The sequence below is a fragment of the Schistocerca cancellata genome, chromosome 9 (assembly GCF_023864275.1).
Source record: "Schistocerca cancellata isolate TAMUIC-IGC-003103 chromosome 9, iqSchCanc2.1, whole genome shotgun sequence".
NCBI lineage: Eukaryota > Metazoa > Arthropoda > Insecta > Orthoptera > Acrididae > Schistocerca > Schistocerca cancellata.
Window position 1 is genome coordinate 400,237,516 of NC_064634.1, and position 22,182 is coordinate 400,259,697.

The 22,182-nt window shown below is 38.3% G+C and overlaps 1 protein-coding gene and 1 pseudogene across 1 annotated transcript in view; both read left to right on the forward strand.

Moving 5' to 3' along the window:
- The window catches only part of LOC126100688 (E3 ubiquitin-protein ligase MARCHF8), a 93,017-nt gene that overhangs the window by 39,263 nt on the left and 31,572 nt on the right, over nt 1–22,182 (forward strand). Inside the window, exon 3 of the mRNA XM_049911304.1 lies at nt 1,000–1,088. Within this exon, the coding sequence (XP_049767261.1) occupies nt 1,000–1,088 (89 nt within the window). The remainder of the gene's footprint in view (nt 1–999; nt 1,089–22,182) is intronic.
- Nucleotides 2,107–2,223, forward strand: LOC126102514 (5S ribosomal RNA; annotated as a pseudogene).

Consider the following 22,182-nt stretch of genomic DNA (forward strand, 5'->3'; position numbering starts at 1 on the left):
ACCGATGGTAATTATTGTTCTCACCTTATAGAAACTTTCTTGGTGACAACACAATATTGTGTTTCTTGATGATGAAGAATTTCTGCCATCTTCTTCACTTTCAGATGTTGATTTGTTAAAATTGTCTGATTCAGATAGCTTTTGTTTCCATCCATATTGCCCAAGGCTAAGAGTGTCTTCTGGACTGCCCTTCAATATCTTCTCGATCTGAATCAGTCATTACTATATCATGAATGTCAACATTATGATTTCTTCATTTGAATTAGAATTGCTGTGAAATTTTTTTTCATCTACTTCTTCTTCAAGTATTTTCATAAGCTTTTCTTTGAAATTTGTGTCTTCTCCATGCAGGGTACTCATCGAAAATAACATAAAATAAATATTCAGATACTTGCTCTCACATATTATGCATAATATACTAGCACATTACTTACTGAATCCATATTATTTCTTGAAATAGTTCCATTGTTGCACTTAACCTCATGTAATTCTGGACACGTAGACACAAACCCTTGCACACAATACTACTGAAGTAAACCAACAAATTTTACATTGCATACTTACCAATTGACCACTTCGAAAGCTAGGAAGCTACAATGAATCATAGCCATGTGATGCAAAAAACACAGCAGATACAGCAATGTAACCAATCGTGTTTCATGAGAATGATCTAGGGTTAAGATATTGCATGTGAGAAGGGAGGATAACTGTGTCTCTGACTGCAGACTCTTGTGGAAACAATATATATTAATAGCACTAAATGTGTGTGTGTTATCTCAGTCGGCAAATTTTTAAAATATGGAAACTATATCCAAGTGAAAGTGTTGCATTTTTTTGTTCTTTACTATATTGTTTCATTGTTTACTGGTCTATACTCTCTATTGTACAGATTTCCTGCCTTTTAAAATCTTAGTATGGTATTAATTTTGATATGTTCTAATTTTTCCAGTGACTGTTAATATGATCTTTACCATTTTAAATTAAAATTAATCATTTCAGGAACCTGTTTTTACTACATCAAGTCCAAATCCACCTGAAAGATGTTCTTCTCATGCTTCAAGCCTCTCTAACAATCATGACATTTGCAGGTGAGGTGAAGCATCTGCTTATGTTGTTTCAGATTGATTCACAGCTTGTTTTTTCTTTAAATAATTTTGTTTTTGTATTAAGCAAGTAAATGTTTGTTCTGCCTCTACTTCTGTTCTTTTCATTTAGTGATTTTATTTGCTAAAAATATATGCTGCATATGCTAAAATAGTGGTAAAACAGCATGGCTTGGAATCTCTATCAGTTTGATAATCACATACAGGGTATCACAGGCTTTCAGAACTGGGGGAAGAACCTCCCAAGTCACAAGATGTATCCAAGAAACATACTGGTATTATGAGTTATATACTGTTTGACCTTTGACTGTGACCTATCATATGATTTTTCCTATCTATGTTATGTATGCAAATAGGTTGTTTGCTGGGTAGTTTGACAAGCAACTGTGAAAAAGTGACAAGTTGTATATTTGTGTGAAAACTCACTTTTTTATTAAATTTTTCACACCAGCAACTAATAATTGTACAGTTTTGAAATATTGCCTAAAAATTCTGAAATGAGAGGAATAAGGAGTGTTATAGTGGCGAAAGCAAATTTCTAAGTGTTATTGATAGCCCCATAGAAAAGCAGAAAAAGCTATACCTGGCATTCCCAAAACAAAGGATACTGGGGAGAAATAGCTTAGCCACAACTTGTGGAGAGAATTTCTGTGAAATTTGGAAAGTAGGAGAGGGATACTGTCAAAAGTAAAGCTCTGACGGCAGGTCATGTGTCATGCCTGGATAGCGCAGTTGGTAAGAGCATTGATCTCATTCAAGTTCTGGTAGGGCACGTAGTTTTAATCTGGTAGGAAATTTTATATTTATTCTTCTTGCCTCTTGCTCCTTGCTATATTTTCAACATAGTCCAACAAACAGATTTGCAGTGATTAAAAACTGTTGTTACCAAAAAAAGTAGCTGCTTTGCAACAAGAACAGGTTCTGTGTATTTTTCATTCATAACAATACTGATATATGCATATGCAACTTCTCTTGACATTAATGCTCCCTTTGTAAATGCTATGGCAACGGCCTTGCCGCAGTGGAAACACCGGTTCCCGTGAGATCACCGAAGTTAAGCTCTGTCGGGCGTGGCCGGCACTTGGATGGGTGACCATCCAGCCGCCATGAGCTGTTGCCATTTTTTCGGGGTGCACTCAGTCTCGTGATGCCAATTGAGGAACTACTCGACCGAATACTAGCGGCTCCGGTCGTAGAAAACCATCATAACGACCGGGAGAGCGGTGTGCTGACCACATGCCCCTCCTATCCGCATCCTCAGCTGAGGATGAAACGGCGGTCGGATGGTCCCGATGGGCCACTTGTGGCCTGAAGACGAAGTGCTTGTAAATGCTGGTGTTTTTGTATGTACACTCCTTCAGTCTCTGCAAGTTTCACATTTAATATTTCCTTTAGTATTGGCCCCACCTGCTATATATTTTTTAATATTTCGTCATAATAGAAGGAAACATTCCATGAAGGAAAAATATACCTAAAAACAAAGATGATGTGACTTACCAAATGAAAGTGCTGGCAGGTCGACAGACACACAAACGAACACAAACATACACACAAAATTCAAGCTTTCGCAACAAACTGTTGCCTCATCAGGAAAGAGGGAAAGACGAAAGGATGTGGGTTTTAAGGGAGAGGGTAAGGAGTCATTCCAGTCCCGGGAGCGGAAAGACTTACCTTATGGGGAAAAAAGGACGGGTATACACTCGCGCACACACACACACACACATATCCATCCACACATATACAGACACAAGCAGACATATGTCTGCTTGCAAGTCTTTCCGCTCCCGGGACTGGAATGACTCCTTACCCTCTCCCTTAAAACCCACATCCTTTCGTCTTTCCCTCTCCTTCCCTCTTTCCTGATGAGGCAACAGTTTGTTGCGAAAGCTTGAATTTTGTGTGTATGTTTGTGTTCGTTTGTGTGTCTGTCGACCTGCCAGCACTTTCATTTGGTAAGTCACATCATCTTTGTTTTTAAAATTTGGTCATACACATTAAGAACACAACTATAAATATTACTGTGCAACAGCCATAGACACCTATGTACTTCTCTCCACTTTTTTACTTAGTGATTACCAATTTTTTCAAGTAATTTGTAGATGTGGACAAAATATTGTAACCTGAAAAACAGACTGTATTTGACACTGAATACAACCTTGACTATCCTTCATATTGATGTAAACAAATCTAGAACACTTGAAGTTTTCCCAGCAGATATGTTATAAATTTAGAACAGTCGTCAATGAAATTTCATTCAGCTCCTACTGGGAAAATATTCAAATTCTATGAGAGATAATGTAGGGCTATATTACAGTGGTTTGCTTATTTCCACAATTGGATAATTATAATCAAATTTGGGTTGGTTGGTTGGTTTGGGGAAGGAGACCAGACATCGGGTCATCGGTCTCATCGGATTAGAGGAGGATGGGGAAGGAAGTCGGCCGTGCCCTTTCAGAGGAACCATCCTGGCATTTGCCTAGAGTGATTTAGGGAAATCACGGAAAACCTAAGTCAGGATAGCCGGACGCGGGATTGAACCGTCGTCCTCCTGAATGCGAGTCCAGTGTCTAACCACTGCGCCACCTCGCTCGGTCAAATTTGGGTATTGTAGTGACTAGAGAAGACACATTTTTTCATCCCCGTGATCATGAAGTAGATCTTGAAAATTTTCCGGGCTTAAGAGTGAGCATTATCGCCTTGCAAGATAAAATACATTGCTGAATAATGCTAGCACCATTAAAAGAACACTCATGACTACAATGAATTCATATGCCTACATTGTTGACTTCATTTCATTGTGCACTAAAAATACTCATGACCTTGCCCAGACCAGTATAAAATTTGTGGCTTCTTTCTAAGATGTACCAAGACAGTTTGAATTGTGTGTTTTCCATAGTCTTCTTCAAAAGTAGACACAGCCTGGGAGAAAAAATGTGTACAAGCGAAGCACTAGACCACATCACATGTCGTAGCTGAAAAATGGCTGATGTGTTGTACACCTTGCATTGCTGAAGTTCTTGGCAGTCTCTCTCCCTCCCACATTTCCCACACACTATTTTCATTTATACTCTGTTTTCCATGTCCATATCAAGGTTAGTAGTTGATCTTGTTGCAATGATCTTTTTGTGGAAAATGAGAGTTCTCGCCAATTTCATTTTACTTACACCATTGTGCTGCACTAATCCCCATGATGTCTATGTGATACCATGACAGTAATACTCTTGGTTGATTTGTGTCAGGTGTCATTTCCAGCTTACCCTTTTTGGATATTACACTTGATGGTAGATCAATATCCTGCCGCAATGTTCATAAACATCATGACATTCATATTCTTGAGGGGGAAAAAACCTTGTTTCACAAAGCACCTAGTATCCAGCACACGTTAGTCTATCAGTTATTCATATGACTTTGAAACACATCTCTGTCGGCTTTTGAACACATTAAAAGTTGATTTCTGAACGAATCGTAAGTTGATTTGTGAATGTGTGTATAGTGCACATGAGGTCTCTGTAAGGGGAATCCTAGTCGCATGTAGAAACAAACTTTCCTACAGACAAAAGTGGCTATACGAGCTGAGCGGAGTAAGGCCGAATGGATGAATGCCAACTGCTGTCTGATGGTGTGGTTGATTAGGTTTACGAATGATGAGTATTGTTATAATTACTAGCGAAATCCATAGATTCAGACTACAGGAGTGAAAATAAATGAATAACCGGTAAGAAAGATTACGTATTACCCTCTCGGAGTATCGAACAAAATGAAATTTTGACAGAAAATTTTTGGCCAGATCTCTATACTAGTAAGGGCCAGTTGTACAGTCCCCGGCTAGCACCCGCTTTAAGTTTTATTCTGGAAGAAGCACGGAAAACACATTGTACGAACATGTAACAATGGCTAACCAGAGAATAATACAGGATAAGTAAAGCGATGATTCTGGCAGAGTTGGTGAAGTTAATCTGCAAATAAGCTTTGATATCGGCAGGAATAGCTACAGAATTAGTGATAACAAGTCTGTTTGTTTGAACGAGGAAGGAGAAGTAACAGGGACATCACACAAATTATGGAACAATATGACGATTCCAAGTTTGTATAAAAATTTCGTACTACTACTTTTCGATCTCATGCTTGAGAAACTGGAGTGTATGAATGAAACGTGAAACTATTTTGTAACATAAAGCTTTTTGCTTGTAGTAGGCCTAATAAGCATTTGAGATTGGTACTTTGTGAATTACATTCTGTCATTACAAAAAAGATCATTTGTGCCCAAAGTCTCGTTTGTCTGGTGTGTGTTACAATTGTTGCAGTATTAGAAAGGCCTGTTTTGTTTTATGTAACACACAGTGACAAAATGTACATAATAAGATCGGGAAACCACACTAGCCTTGGGTCCTATTTGTGTTAACAGCTTTTTCAGTATTAGACAACGACATTTCGATTTTTCATGTAGCAAAACGTTTGATGAACTTCAATGAGGTAGTAGATTCTTTCTCAGAAAGGAAAGCACGCTATGTAAAGCTGTAGCAAGATTAGAGAGAAAAAAATTCTAGGACCTAAAAATTGAAGAAATGTGTATTGTCTTGCTTGTCTCATGTCTTTACTGAGGTTTATGTATTCAACTTCTAGCACGTATGGTATTACGCCATAATAAAGAACCAAACATGAGATAACACAGTACTGGTACTCCAAGAAAATTTAAATCCCGAAAACCACATTGAAAAGCATAATATCAGGTCATGGCCTACTTCACAGGGAATCTGGACATAAGAATGTGCACTTTAAATGTGCACATTTTAGTATAGGTCATGAAATTCCGATGCTTTTGGAGTATCCTCTGATGTCTTGTTTCTTTTATGACATAATGTAAGATCTTTTAATGTTTTACACGTACGAACATACAGTCTCCCTATGACATCATAGCTGCGCCAAGCATGGTGACGCCTGTCATCTGGCGCTCTCTGGCAACTGCAGAAATGAACCTATTTCTAACAGGTCGCAGGAAAATATTCCGAACGGTTGTTTGAAAAGCATTACCATCAAAGTAAATTCCTTTTACGCAAGTTGAACTATATGCGAGAATGTACGATGAATTTCTTACGTCACAGAGCGTTTGACTCTCATTTAAAAATGAACTCTTTGATGACGAGCCATTTAGATCAATTTCGAGCCCAGGAGATCAGACATTTATGTCGGTATTAAAAATTTTATAGGCACATTTGTGCGATATATCTTAAATTGTAATACTTGCATAAAAGACAACATTATATGTGATAGCTTAGCTTCTCTTGCAGCATATTAATCTTATAGACCAATATTATATGTGAAAGCTTTGCTTTTCGTGTAGCAACACTGTGTATATTAATTTAAACCATTAACTATTTTTGTTTGTGTGTTCGCGCTACTTAACAGTGATGTTGCTATTGGCTGACTACATCACGTCCTAAGTTCTGAATATCCGCTGTCATTGGCTGGCGAGATCACGTGACATGAGCTGTGACTAGCTTACAAAAGTTCATCGCAATCTCAGTTTAAATGCTTTGGAAAGTAACATGCGGTGTTTGGTGGAATTCGAATTTATACTTTCGTAATATGAAAATACGCAGTGGACATGTCGCTGCACATCAAAGATCTTTCCAAAATGTGTTTTTTTCCCTGTGTTTAGTTTTCTAAAGCGCCGGGAAATTCTATGCCCGTGTATAAAACCATAAACATTCAAAGAACTGATAAGTTATACAGTTCCGAGAGAAAATACACTGTCAGTTAACAGGGTAAAAGTATGTTTTCATATGGGAAAAAGTGTATTTCTAATCGGGAAATCCGGGAGAAATCCGGAAATTTTTTTTTCCTTGTCCGCGTATACACCCTTTATACATTATACATTCTGCACGTTATGCAACAAATTTAATCAATTTTTAAGATGGTTTATGTTTACTGAAGAAGAAGAAGAAGACAGTGTCCCATCCCCTTCTTCACACTTTTAAGTGTCTACTTCTCTCTTTTTACTTTATAAGGTAACCTATGCTCTTCCTGGAGGTGCAACCTATCTTCATACCAGAATGAGATTTTCACTCTGCAGCAGAGTGTGCGCTGATATGAAACTTCCTGGCAGATTAAAACTGTGTACCGGACCGAGACTCGAACTGGGGACCTTTGCCTTTCGCAGGCAAGTGCTCTGCTTGAGCTACCCAAGCACGACTCACACCCTGTCCTCACAGCTCTACTTCCACCAGTACCTCGTTTCCTACCTTCCAAACTTCACAGAAGCTGTCTTGCGAACCTTGCAGAACTAGCACTCCTGGAAGAAAGGATATCTTCACACCAAATTTCATCAAAACTGTTTCCTCAGATTAGTTACGAAAACATAATGGAGTTACTTTCGCATACTATATTGTAATGTAAAAGTATGAGTTAAATGTGTTGAGGATTGTGTAACCATTGTATTCATTATGTTGAATCATATCACATCCAAAACATCAATCAATAAAAGAATTTTCAATACAATAAACTTCAAAAGTCAAAGAGTAAATAGCTTTTTCAAAAAGTAAATATTTTTCCTGTTTCGTGTAATAGTCTTTAAATCAATAACTATCTTGCACTGTACACTTTCTAAAGTGGTCTATATTTTTCCTCTCTGTTCAAGTTTTTTGTATACTAAATTTCATCAAGATCATTTCAGTGGTTTAGTCATGACAAGAAAACAGACACACTTTGCATATATAAAACTTTAAATTACAATATCTTTTTTCTGTAATTTGATTTGATGAAATAAAGCTACACTCACAGTAACTCTGAAAACCACACGAAAATATGTGTAGTAGTTTTGTAGGTTAGCATGTTCAGACAGACGCAGTAGTTTTACAGTTTTATTGGTAGTATAGATGGAAGGATACGTGATGCATTTCTTCATGAAGTAGTGGACTTGGTTAGAACACTCTTATCTTCTCCATCTACTATATACATATAAATTAAAGTCCACTGCCACTGTTTCTGTCTGCATGATTGGGCTGATCTCAGGAACTGCTCAAGGGATTTTTATACATTTTTCACTTATAGACTGATCCACAAGGAACATTTGTGTGTAATTTATAAATATTTCCTGCAATTTGACTGAATTAAAGACCCCACCATTGCAAGAATGGTGCCATTACCATCTTCTTGTGAATGGCATAACTCTATAACTCCATGGCGTCGTGTAAGGTTACCTAACTGCAGTGCCAGGACAGCACGATATACCTCTGACAGGATCGTGTGGGCTACTACTACTACTACTACTACTACTACTACTACTACTACTGAGAATCCACTGCCAGCTACAACCAACTTCGTAAATGATCCACAATGCGGGACATATTGAAATTAAGTTAATAAGTATAGATTTAATTAACGCTATGCTGGACAAGTCGTCTGGCAGTGGGTACTTAGTGTAGCCATTCGGAGCTGGGCTAGGTCGCTAGTATGTGTATAAATAGGAACTTAACTCTCTTTAGTTTTGTGTGTGTTTACTACACATGGTGTCAGTCTGAAGTCTTACTTTTTGTTGGTGATCATGCTCTCATAACATATGCTTGTTTCCTTGATTCTTCGTGACAGTATGGTTATAGCAGCCGGCTAATCTAAGGTGGATGACTGGCAAATATACCAACAAACTTGTCAGTCTTATTCAGGAACAAATAACTGCAGCATAGCATCATCTTAACAAATAAGACGTTCAGAAAGACATCTGTTTAAGTTCTGAATAAAGGACTGAAATTTCACTTCAGTTTCATGCTCGTTACTTATTGTAAATATTTTTGGGGTGTTAAGCAATGCAGCATCTTTCTCAGGAAATTCTCAGCAGTGTAAGGCTCTTCATGTTCATGGTTGTTGGCATTTGAATAGGTAACAGGAGCCGTGTTGCTGGAAAAGAAACATTCAAATGCATTAATCATAGCAGTGACTTTCAGGCACAGAACATGTGATGAGAAGCAGGGTTAAATAAAAAGTAGGTCATATGGAGCTTGAAATAACAGTGTGTTTTGATCCCAAATAAATCAGGTCTCTGTGATTTAGGTAATGTAAGGAGAACTGTGTTTCATCGCTTGAACAGTCCTATGAAAGTGCTTAAGACAGTCAGTGTCTGGCAACAAAATCATGATAATATTAGCCATACCAAAGTTAGTATGATGTTTCTTGTGTTTCTGTCAGAGTTCACAACTTAATTTGTGCGCAAAATTATATATTGACTGATCTACATATCTTCTTTGGTTGGTTCAAATAGTGATAGTACATGTGATTGCTCTCGTGACTCCAGTTAGACTGAGGTACTGTTTATGCCCTGTCTTATTAATAGCAGATTTTTGCTTGTGGTGATTTCAGCTGCATCAAATGCTTAATAGGAAGAATTGTTGCTACCCTCCACAGCTAGGTATATTGAAACTCTTCAAGTCATGACTGCAACATAGTAGTGCAGGCAGTACCACAAGGTGCACTAGATTATCCCCTGCATGCTTTTGTTGTATCCCAAGGGAACTGCATCAGACTGACTCAGAAACATTCAATTGGCAGGAAAATCTGGTCATGGTGTTCAATTTTTTTTTTTTTTTTTTTTTTTTGTCAGTATGTTTTGTTTATGAAAGCCGATTTGCCAGAACTGTATACTTGTGGTTCTCAAAAAGTGCTAAATCTTAAATTAATAAACTCTTGACATTCATTATGGCCTTTGATGAGCATGTATTTCTCGGAACTTCTGCTGCTGCTCAAATAGTAAATTTACATTGCCTGACTAACTGCATTGTGCTTGCACTGCATCTCAACTGGAGGCGGAGTTAAGTGGTTGAGATGGGTAAGAGAAGGTGGATGGTGATGGAGGTGGAGGGAAAGGCAGAAAGTAAATGCAATAGAAATATGATTCTAGTGAGGTGAAGGATGGAACTGGTAGTAGGAGACAGAGCGGTGGGACAAGTAGACTGGAGAGAAAGTGTAAGTGTAGATTGATGTAGTGTAATTGAGGGTGCCTGTGGTGGAGTTGAGGGAGCAACAAAGATTGAAGCCAGAGGGATAAAGGGATGGGAAGATATATTGTAAGAAGCATTTCTATGTAATAAATTCAGAGAAATTCGATGCAGAATGCAGGGGATAATAATCTGTTTTATCTCCCTCCTCCTTGTCCACTATTCCATCTCATCATATGCAACACACAACTCTTTCTGCCTGCAACAGGGTGAGCACTTTGGTGACACATTACTAGCCCATCCCCATACAGTCTCTCCCTATCTTCTCTTATCTCACCTCACTTGATACAAACCCTCAACCCGTCAAACTGCAGTACTGTGACAATGGAGTCAACCCTGTTCTGATAGATTGCTTTATTATGTTGCCTCAGAAACTTGGAGCTTGCGCAACAGTACTATTCCTGCTATATCTCATTTCACAATTGCTCTCCAAACAATGTAAGATGACAGATGATGTGCTTGGCTCTTTCAGTTAGATGTTCCTAAATTTCCTAAATTTTGTAATGCTTTGTTCCATATAAGATTTACACATTTGTATGGCATGGAATATTATTCTGATTTTCTGAGGCTTTGATCTTACAGGGTGATTATAATTAAAGTTAAAGTTTAGCTTCTTATTTCTGTTGAGGAAATATGGAGAAAGGAGGAGTTGCCATATTTGTCAGAAACTGTTTTAATTTCAAGACTATTGATATTAATAAATTTTGCTCAGAGAAGCACTTAGAAGCTTGTGCAACAGAAGTAATATTTCGTAATAAGTGCTTTATAATAGTAGGTATATACAGATAACCTTCAGGAAATTTTAATCTCTTCATAAAAACGTGGAAGCTCTGCTGTCTCATCTCATGGTAAAGAACAAGGAAATAGTGGTTGCTGGTGATTTTAATGTGGATGCATTGAAAAGCTCTGTCAGTGAACAATTATTGCAGTCAGTAACATTATCATTCAATTTAGTTCCTACTGTGAACTTTGCAACCAGAACATGTAAATACTCTTAGACTGCTATTGATAATATCCTTGTAGACAAATCTAGGGAAAAAAGTCATATCACAAAACCAATAGTAAATACGCTATCTGATCATGACATGCAGCATCTTGTGTTAAATCTGAGTACAGGAGGGTAATAAATATGTCAAAACTTGAGAAATTCAGGAAATTGCTCAAAGACATGAACTGGATAGATGTTTACGATATTTCTGACTGAAATGGGAAATACAGAGCATTCATTAATAAAGTTACATCCACTTTTGAAAACTGTTTTCCCCTAAAGATAACTCAAATCACACAGAAGTAAAAAAATAAACTGTGGATTACACAAGGAATGAAGATATCATGTGGGACAAAAAGTAGACTGTATCTGCTATCTAAGAACAGCTCTGATGTTAGAATTGTAATGTATTACAAAGAATACATTGAAATATTGAAGCAATTAATCTAGAAATCAAAGCAGCTTTATTATGAGAAAAAAACAATTACATCAGGCAACAAAATTTTAAAAAAATAAACCGTATAGGATATAGTGAAGACAGAGACAGGTGGGGACAACAAGGAAGAGGAACAGATAGCTCTAAAAAAAAATGGGACTTTGCTAACAAGTATTCATAGTGTTGCAAACAAGTACTTCATTTCTGTTACTGACAGTTTGGGGTTATCACGTTCAGTGAACAGTTCAATGGAGTATCTGACCAGTCTTTAAAAATAACTTCAGTAAAATGTAAATTGACACGTCTCCCAAAGAAGTAGCATCTGTCATAAAATCCTTAAAATCTGACTACTCCAGTGGGTGTGATAACATAATGAAGATAATCAAAGAGTGCTCATGCAAGTTGAGTTCTGTCATAAGTTATTTGTGTAATCAATCTCTTTATCGCCGGAACATTTCCAGACTGGCTAAAATATGCTGTAGTTAAGCCTCTTCACAAGAAGGGGTATAAAGAGATACCATCAAACCATTGACCAATTTCACTTTTGCCAGCTTTCTCAAAAATATTTGAAAGCTTGTGTTCAAGCATCTCCTTAAGCATCTGACTGCAAATAATACATTGTCCAGGTCACAGTTTGGATTTCTTAAGGGTTCTAATATAGAGAAAGCTATTTACACTTACAGTGAGAATGTATTTAATTCATTAGCTAATAAATTAGAGGCTACTGGCATTTTCTGTGACTTGTGAAAAGCCTTTGACTGTGTGAACCACAGAATTGTCTTAAGTAAATTAGAATATTAAGGTGTCACCGGCAATGCTGCGAAATGGTTTGAATCTTATCCATCTAACAGAAAACAAAGGGTGTTGTTGCGAAATGCCTGTGCAGTAAGCAGTCAGTCTTCATCTGACTGTGAATTAATTACAGGTTGTGTTCCTCAAGGTTCCATCTTGGGTCCACTGCTTTTTCTTGTGTACATTAATGACCTCTCATCTGTTATATTGCCAGATGCTAAGTTTGTTTTGTTTGCAGATGATACAAACATTGCAATAAATAGCAAGTCAAGTACAGATTTAGAAATAGCTGCTAATAAAATTTTCACTGACATTAACAAGTGGTTTAAAGCTAATCACTGTCATTAAACTTTGAGAAGACCCACTATATGCAGTTCAGAACCTGTGATAGATTTCCTTCCAGCATGTGTAAAACATATGAAGACACAGCAGATCGAAGAGGTTGACAGTGTTACATTTCTGGGATTACAACTCGACAATAAGTTCAGTTAGGAAGAGCATAGAACAGAATTGCTTAAGCACCTAAACAAGTCTGTATTTGCCATGAGAATGATGTCAGATGTAGGATATATAAATATAAAAAAACTTGCATACTTTGCTTACTTTCATTCTGTTGTCTTATGGGATCATATTCTGGAGCAACTCATCAAACTGAGCAAAAGCTTTTAGGGTACAAAAGCGTGTGTTAATTCAAGAACATAGTCTGCCCCTCGTAGCTGAGTGGTCAGCATGACGGAATGTCATACCTAATGGCCCGGGTTTGATTCCCGGATGGGTCGGAGATTTTCTCCACTCAGGGTCTGGGTGTTGTGTTGTCGTAATCATCATTTCATCCCCATTGACACGCAAGTCGCCGAAGTGGCGTCAACTCGAAAGACTTGCACCAGGCAAACGGTCTACCCGTAGGGAGGCCATAGCCACACTGCATTTATTTAATTCAAGAACATCGTGTAGCAACCTGTTCAAGGAACTTTTATTCTAATGAGTGCTTCTCAGTATATTTATGCCTTAATGAAATTTGTTGCAAGTAATACATCTCTACTTCCAATCAACAGCTCAATACATAGTATCAATACTAAGAATAAGAACAATCTTCATAAAGACCTAAAATCACATACCTTGGTCCAAAAAGGGGTCCAGTATTCAGGAACACACATTTTCAGTAAATTGCCAGCAACCATGAAAAACTTGGTTTCAGATAAAGCACAGTTTAAATAGTTCGAAAGACTTCTTGATAGGCAACTCGTCCTACTCCATAGATGAATATCTTAGCATAGGCTGTTAAGCCATCTTAAGTAAAAATATCTGTTAGATTTCAGTTTTGACATCCCTTGGTCACAACAGTCAAGATTAGGTATTTTGTGTATGATAAATTTACTAATAGTGCATAACGTTGTTTCATTCTGATAGTGTGTTATTTCTGCAAATATTAGCTGTTCCATTTTACCACATTGTATTCACCTATTTCGACAATCTCCTCACAAATAATCAGGGTAGTATGTATTATATTCAAATGTTTTATGTTTTACTTTCTGACATGTTCCACACCCACGCGAATCATCTGATTTTTTGGGTGTAAGGAACAAAAACTGATTCTAATCTAATCTAATCGAAAAACCACTGTAGAAATAACACCACTGATCAGAATGAAGTCAAATTGCAACGGAATATTATCGGAGAAGGGGGGAAGCATATGGCAGAAGAAAATTAAATAGTTACAAAATGTAGCAATAGATGTCACTGCAAGCATCATAATTTAATAGTGGTAGACTGCAAATAACAAATGAATATACAACAATGCGTAAAGTGTACGTTTCGTGTTAAACAAAATGTACTACTCAGTGTGCATGGGTGTACATGTGTGATACTGTTGGTTACATAAGCCCATCCACCACAGCAAGGTCATATCACATCAGAGGGGAAAAATTGAGTTTTAATTGTCCTTAGGCCAAAAACTGCATAAAAGCCATCAATCAAAATCAAATCAGATTAGTTTCTGTGTGACTGTCCCAAAACTTGTTCAATATGCTGACCACCATTTTCTGCAACAAATTGAAATTGAGAAACAGCATGTTCCACAACTGATCGAAGTGTTTCTGGGCTCATGTCCAGAATGTGTTGTGCAACGCATGCCTTCAATGCAGGTAAGTTTTTAGTCATAACACTGAACACAACATCTTTCATATAGCCCCGCAGCCAGAAGTCGCTCTGATTAAGATAAGGTGATCGGGACGGGCAGGCTGTAGGAAAATGGCGGCTGATAATTGTAACATTTTCGAAATGGCACTTCAGCAGCTGCTTAATCGGATTTTCAATGTGCAGAGGTGCGCCACCTTGCATAAAATGATCCAATCCACACATCCACTGTTGGAGAGCTGGAATGACGTGGTTGCGCAAAAGATGCTCATAGCGCTTAGCAGTGACGGTACAGGTAACAGGACCAGAAGCACCTATCTCTTCAAAAAAATATGGCCCTATGATAAATGATGCCATAAACTGCACCAAGCAGTGACATTTTCAGGAAGGAGTGGTACTGGTTGATTTGTGTGTGAATTTTCCATTGCCCATATTCGACAATTCTGTGTATTGACATATCCCGTCAGATGGAAGTGGGCTTCGTCTGTCCACAAACTCTTCCATGGCCAATCATTGTCCACTTCCATGCGAGCAAGAAATTCCAAAGCAAAGGTCTCTCTTGCTGGAAGGTCTACTGGAAACAGCTTCTGCACTTAATTAATTTTGAATGGATAGCAAAGGAGAATGTTTCATAGTATTTTACGCACTGTGCTCATGGGTTATGTCCAATGTTTGGGCAATTCTCCTCACCACACATTTGCACATCACCACTCATCTCCTCCTGCATTGCTGTGATCACTGCTTCCACTGACATCAATTCAATTTGTTTCTTCCCTTTACTATGTTGCACATCAAAAGAACCCGTCTTTTTCGAATTTCCGAATCATTTTCTCCAGACCCACAACAGTCTTTGGGCCCAACGCCTTCTTTCAAACCCTCCAGTATCCGGAACTTCCGCAGAGCGACGTGTGCACAGTCACCATTTTTGTAATACAGTTTTATGAGCAGAGCGTGATCCTGCATTGAGACAGTCATGGCGAACGTCGCAGACGCAAAAAGAGGAAAAGCCATGTACGCTGTGTATTTATACCAACTTCAATGGGTCGTGTGCATGAGAGGTGTTTTTATTTATGTATTCTGATACATACAGCACCATCTGTAGATCAATTTTCACATTCCCCCCGCCCCCCCCCCCCCCCCTTCTGCTATACATTTTTCCCCTATCCCCACGAACCATGGACCTTGCCGTTGGTGGGGAGGCTTGCGTGCCTCAGTGATACAGATTGCCGTACCGTAGGTGCAACCACAACGGAGGGGTATCTGTTGAGAGGCCAGACAAACGTGTGGTTCCTGAAGTGGGGCAGCAGCCTTTTCAGTAGTTGCAGGGGCAACAGTCTGGATGATTGACTGATCTGGCCTTGCAACACTAACCAAAACAGCCTTGCTGTGCTGGTACTGCGAATGGCTGAAAGCAGGGTGAAACTACAGCCGTAATTTTTCCCGAGGGCATGCAGCTTTACTGTATGGTTAAATGATGATGGCGTCCTCTTGGGTAAAATATTCCGGAGGTAAAATAGTCCCCCATTCGGATCTCCGAGCAGGGACTACTCAAGAGGACGTCGTTATCAGGAGAAAGATAACTGGCATTCTACGGATCGGAGTGTGGAATGTCAGATCCCTTAATCGGGCAGGTAGGTTAGAAAATTTAAAAAGGGAAATGGATAGGTGGAAGTTAGATACAGTGGGAATTAGTGAAGTTCGGTGGCAGGAGGAACAAGACTTTTGGTCAGGTGAATAAAGGGTTATAAATACAAATTCAAATAGGGGTAATGCAGGAGTAGGTTTAATAATGAATAAAAAAATAGGAGTGCGGGTAAGCTACTACAAACAGCATAGTGAACGCATTATTGTGGCCAAGATAGACATGAAGCCCATGCCTACTACAGTAGTATAAGTTTATATGACAACTAGATCTGCAGATGATGAAGAAACTGATGAAATGTATGATGAGATAAAAGAAATTATTAAGGTAGTGAAGGGAGATGAAAATTTAATTGTCATGGGTGACTGGAATTCGAGAGTAGGAAAAGGGAGAGAAGGAAACATAGTGGGTAAATATGGATTGGGGGAGAGAAATGAAAGAGGAAGCCGTCTGGTAGAATTTTGCACAGAGCATAACTTAATCATAGCTAACACAAGGTTCAAGAATCATAAAAGAAGGTTGTATACATGGAAGAATCCTGGAGATGCTAGAAGGTATCAGATAGATTATATAATGGTAAGACAGAGATTTAGGAACCAGGTTTTAAATTGTAAGACATTTCCAGGGGCAGATGTGGACTCGGACCACAATCTATTGGTTATGAACTGTAGATTAAAACTGAAGAAACTGCAAAAAAGTGGGAATTTAAGGAGATGGGACCTGGATAAACTGACTAAACCAGAGGTTGTACAGAGTTTCAGGGAGAGCATAAGGAAACAATTGACAGGAATGGGGGAAAGAAATACAGTAGAAGAAGAATGGGTAGCTCTGAGGGATGAAGTAGTGAAGGCAGCAGAGGATCAAGTAGGTAAAAAGATGAGGGCTAGTAGAAATCCTTGGGTAACAGAAGAAATATTGAATTTAATTGATGAAAGGAGAAAATATAAAAATGCAGTAAATGAAGCAGGCAAAAAGGAATACAAACTTCTCAAAAATGAGATCGACAGGAAGTGCAAAATGGCTAAGCAGGGATGGCTAGAGGACAAATGTACGGATGTAGAGGCTTATCTCACTAGGGGTAAGATAGATACTGCCTACAGGAAAATTAGAGAGACCTTTGGAGAAAAGAGAACCACTTGTATGAATATAAAGAGCTCAGATGGAAACCCAGTTCTAAGCAAAGAAGGGAAAGCAGAAAGGTGGAAGGAGTATATAGAGGGACTATACAAGGGCGATGTACTTGAGGACAATATTATGGAAATGGAAGAGGATGTAGATGAAGATGAAATGGGAGATATGATACTGCATGAAGAGTTTGACAGAGCACTGAAAGACCTGAGTCGAAACAAGACCCCGGGAGTAGACAACATTCCATTGGAACTACTGACGGCATGGGAGAGCCAGTCCTGACAAAACTCTACCATCTGGTGAGCAAGATGTATGAGACAGGTGAAATACCCTCAGACTTCAAGAAGAATATAATAATTCCAATCCCAAAGAAAGCAGGTGTTGACAGATGTGAAAATTACCAAACTATCAGTTTAATGAGTCACAGCTGCAAAATACTAACGCGAATTCTTTACAGACGAATGGAAAACCTGGTAGAAGCCGACCTCGGCGAAGATCAGTTTGGATTCCGCAGAAATGTTGGAACACGTGAGGCAATACTGACCCTATGACTTATCTTAGAAAGTAGATTAAGGAAAGGCAAACCTACATTTCTAGCTTTTGTGGACTTAGAGAAAGCTTTTGACAATGTTGACTGAATACTCTCTTTCAAATTCTAAAGGTGGCAGGGGTAAAATACAGAGAGCGAAAGGCTATTTACAATTTGTACAGAAACCAGATGGCCGTTATAAGAGTCGAGGGGCATGAAAGGGAAGCAGCGGTTGGGAAGGGAGTGAGACAGGGTTGTAGCTTGTCCCCGATGTTATTCAATCTGTATATTGAGGAAACAAAAGAAAAATTCGGAGTAGGTATTAAAATCCATGGAGAAGAAATAAAAACTTTGAGATTCGCCGATGACATTGTAATTCTGTCAGAGACAGCAAAGGACTTGGAAGAGCAGTTGAACGGAATGGATAGTGTCTTGAAACGAGGATATAAGATGAACATCAACAAAAGCAAAACAAGGATAATGGAATGTAGTCAAATTAAGTCGGGTGATGCTGAGAGAATTAGATTAGGAAATGAGACACTTACAATAGTAAAGGAGTTTTGCTATTTGGGGAGCAAAATAACTGATGATGGTCGAAGTAGAGAGGATATAAAATGTAGACTGGCAATGGCAAGGAAGGCGTTTCTGAAGAAGAGAAATTTGTTAACATCGAGTATAGATTTAAATGTCAGGAAGTCGTTTCTGAAAGTAATTGTATGGAGTGTAGCCATGTATGGAAGTGAAACATGGCCAATAAATAGTTTGGACAAGAAGAGAATAGAAGCTTTCGAAATGTGGTGCTACAGAAGAATGCTGAAGATTAGATGGGTAGATCACATAACTAATGAGGAGGTATTGAATAGAATTGGGGAGAAGAGGAGTTTGTGGCACAACTTGACAAGAAGAAGGGACCGGTTGGTAGGACATGTTCTGAGGCATCAAGGGATCACAAATTTAACATTGGAGGGCAGCGTGGAGGGTAAAAATCGTAGAGGGAGACCAAGAGATGAATACACTAAGCAGATTCAGAAGGATGTAGGTTGCAGTAAGTACTGGGAGATGAAGAAGCTTGCACAGGATAGAGTAGCATGGAGAGCTGCATGAAACCAGTCTCAGGACTGAAGACAACAAGAGAAGATACATTTTTCCCCTTCTCCAATAATATTCTGTTGTAATTTGACGACATTCTGACCTGTGGTGTTATTTCTACAGTGTTTTGAAAGTTTAGCTTTTAATTATAATCACCCTGTATTTCACATTAGAAACCAGACATTTTTAACTTTCTGTATAGAAGTGAAATGTGTGGAATGCCATTTTTATATAGAAGTCAACTTATTTTTCTAGCGATTGGGCCAGCATAAGACAGAAAGGCAACCCCTAATTTTTCATTTAATTTTCTATCTGGACCTGCAATGTCTACTCAGAATGTTAGATTTAGTGCCTATCCCTTTGGAAAATGATGTATTGGTGTCACGCTTCAGTGAGGATTTCCTTGCTTGAAAGTATGCAATTTTTGTGTATCATGAACTTTCAGCGTATCATTTTTGCTTAATGGATTGTGATGGCTAAAGGCATGGAGATAAACATAAACGTGTCTTTTCTATACAAGTTGTAGCCCATGAAACCATCTGTTCTTCTAATTAATTAATTGGAGGGAAATAGCTGACCCTCCTTTCAAATTCTATCTTAATGTTTATAATAGGATAGACAGAGTGTAGGTGTTCCAAAGACTCACGAAGCTATTTATTTACATCTCTACGCCTTACACCAGCTTATATTGTCTAACGAAGGCTACTTCATCTGTCAGTATCATTTTGTCACTCCCTCCCCCACTTTTTCTGTTGCATTTCTGACTCTCCGTATGAGTTCAGTTCTACTGTGATTGTCATTTCATGAGATAATATGAGAGGCAGTGGTATGTTTCTCAACTCTTCTTGTTAAACACATCTGGAAATTTAATATTAAATGCCTTCATGATGTAGAGTTCCTGTCTTGTAGCATCTGCCATTGGAATTGGATAATCATGTGTGTTGTTCTCACATGGATCTTTCCTAACTCCTTTATTGTTTATACCTGGTAAGGGTACCAGACTGATGAGAAACACTAAATAATTGGCTAAATGATCATTTTGTGAGCTGCTTATATTTGCTTTAGATTCTTCTTCCAATAAATGTCAATATGGCATATCTGCCTTTTCTGTGACTAATTTTATGTAGGTGTTCCGCTTTATATTGCTCCAGGTACATATTCCTTTGATATTTAACAGTTTTAGCTGTTACCAGAGATTGGTTGACAGTTGCGCAATGAAACAATGATCCATCATGCTACCTATTTATGCACATTACAATGTGACTGTTAATGCTGAGGACAGGTGGCATTCCTTACACCAACTATCAGTCTTCTGCATTCCACTAAGATTTTCTGATGTTGCGAATAACTCGGTACACAGCTATATAATCTGTTAAGTGTCTTGTGGCTCATCTAACATTATCCACCAGTTCACTTATATATATCGTGAACATTAAGTGTATTGTGAAACTCCCTTGACCCAAAGTTACTTTCACATATTATAATTTGTCCCTGTGTAACAAGAAACATTTTGAGATCTGAATCCAGTCGTATAGCTGGTACAGTATGGCAATAGGCTTGTGTTTTAGTCGCTAGGAGACTGGAACTGAATCAAACAAACATAAAACTTGTTCCCTAATTCTGCAGCAGATTTATGTTGGCTGTTTACTTTATAAATGCTTAAAAATGGGAAAGCTGTGCACTTTTTTTCAGCCAAGGAACACATTGTTGCTTCAGCAATCCCTGTTGAACTGCTGCTAAAAGGCGATCTATGTTTCCAAAGCATAAATTTGTCTCCCATGTACCCATAGCAACTTTTTGACTTGAAAATAGCCAATTTGAGTGTCATTGCCGCAAATATTTCCATATAGAGGTTCAGCACTATAGATGATAATGAGTTTGTTTATCATAGTTTCCTTCTAATTTGAAACAGACTGATACAAAAGAGTACCTAAGATCCCGTGTGATCGTACAAAATAACCTGTGACAGCACATTGTCTAATGATATCATTAGGAGAATATTACAAAAACAGATTTTACTTTAATCACACTACAAAAGAGACTGCAGGGAAACTGACAGAGAAAAATTGTGGGTACTTAAGAAGGGCCATGCATGAATTCTACAATAATTTTCGCGGTCTGGTCCTGGCAAAAGATCTGTCAGAAAAATCTTGGCATATTTTAAGTCAACAAACATTTCAAAATTTTCTATTGAGGCTCTCATGGATTCTTCTGGTGTTGAAGCTGAAGACAGCAGACAGAAAGTAGAAATTTAAAATTGCATATTTAAAAATCATTCATTCAAGAGGAGAAATACTGTACCAATATTTGGATGCCACATGGACTCACAAATAAAAATTATTGATATTAGCATCCCCTGTATTGAAAGACAGTTAAGACTACTTAATGCAAACATGGCACCAGATGTTAGTGAGGTTCCAGTTGAATTTTATGAGAAAGCCATGGAATTCACTCTTTTTCCTAACTCATATATATTGGGAATGTCTGACTTAGCCGATCATCCCCTGTGACTATAAAAAGTGTACATCACTCTTGTTTTGAAAAAAGGGCAAAATATCGGGTGCCCGGAATTGCAGATCAGTATTGCTGACATCCGTCTCGTGCAAAATCCTACAGCATGATGAAAATAAGAACCTCACAAGGAGTTTGCACTAATTTAGGAAAAAACACTTGTGTGAACCACAGCTGTTTTATTCATAAACATCTTGCAAACAGTAGATGCAAGTGAATAGGCGGTTTGGTCTTACCACTGTCAAAGATATGATTGTACAGAGTATCTTCACAAAGGTGTGATTGGCTCAAGGATAAAACCCAGTACATTATACTAGTGATTGGCTCGAGGATAAAACCCAGTACATTATACTATGCAACATATGTTCACAGAAATCAAAGTAATGAGGACTGCATCAGGAGTTGCATGCACCACAACCACCACAGCTGTATTCAGCAGTATTAATAACGAAAGGAGATTCAGCATTGGTCATTCAACCCCTGCCTCTCGCTACTTGAACTGTAGCTGTTAGCTGTATCGGCAATAGCAGCAAGCAGCCAGCTGCTAATGAGAAAAATTTTTCTTGTGCGTCCTAGCTGCCAGATTCACGCATGTGCAGGTTTGTCTGAGTTGTAGTAAGGAGGTGGCTAGTCTCCACCTGACCCCTGTTTGCGTTAAGTTATTTCACTCTTTCTTCTTCGTTCACAGCTCCCACGTCAAATGAAAACAAAACAGATTTCTGTGCCCAGGAGCTATCAAGGGAATTACAATACATTCACATAATTACGGAGGGCAAAAATATATTATTAGTTTCAGTTTTTTTATTTTATTTTATTTCCAAGTTACTAGCAGTCAAGAATT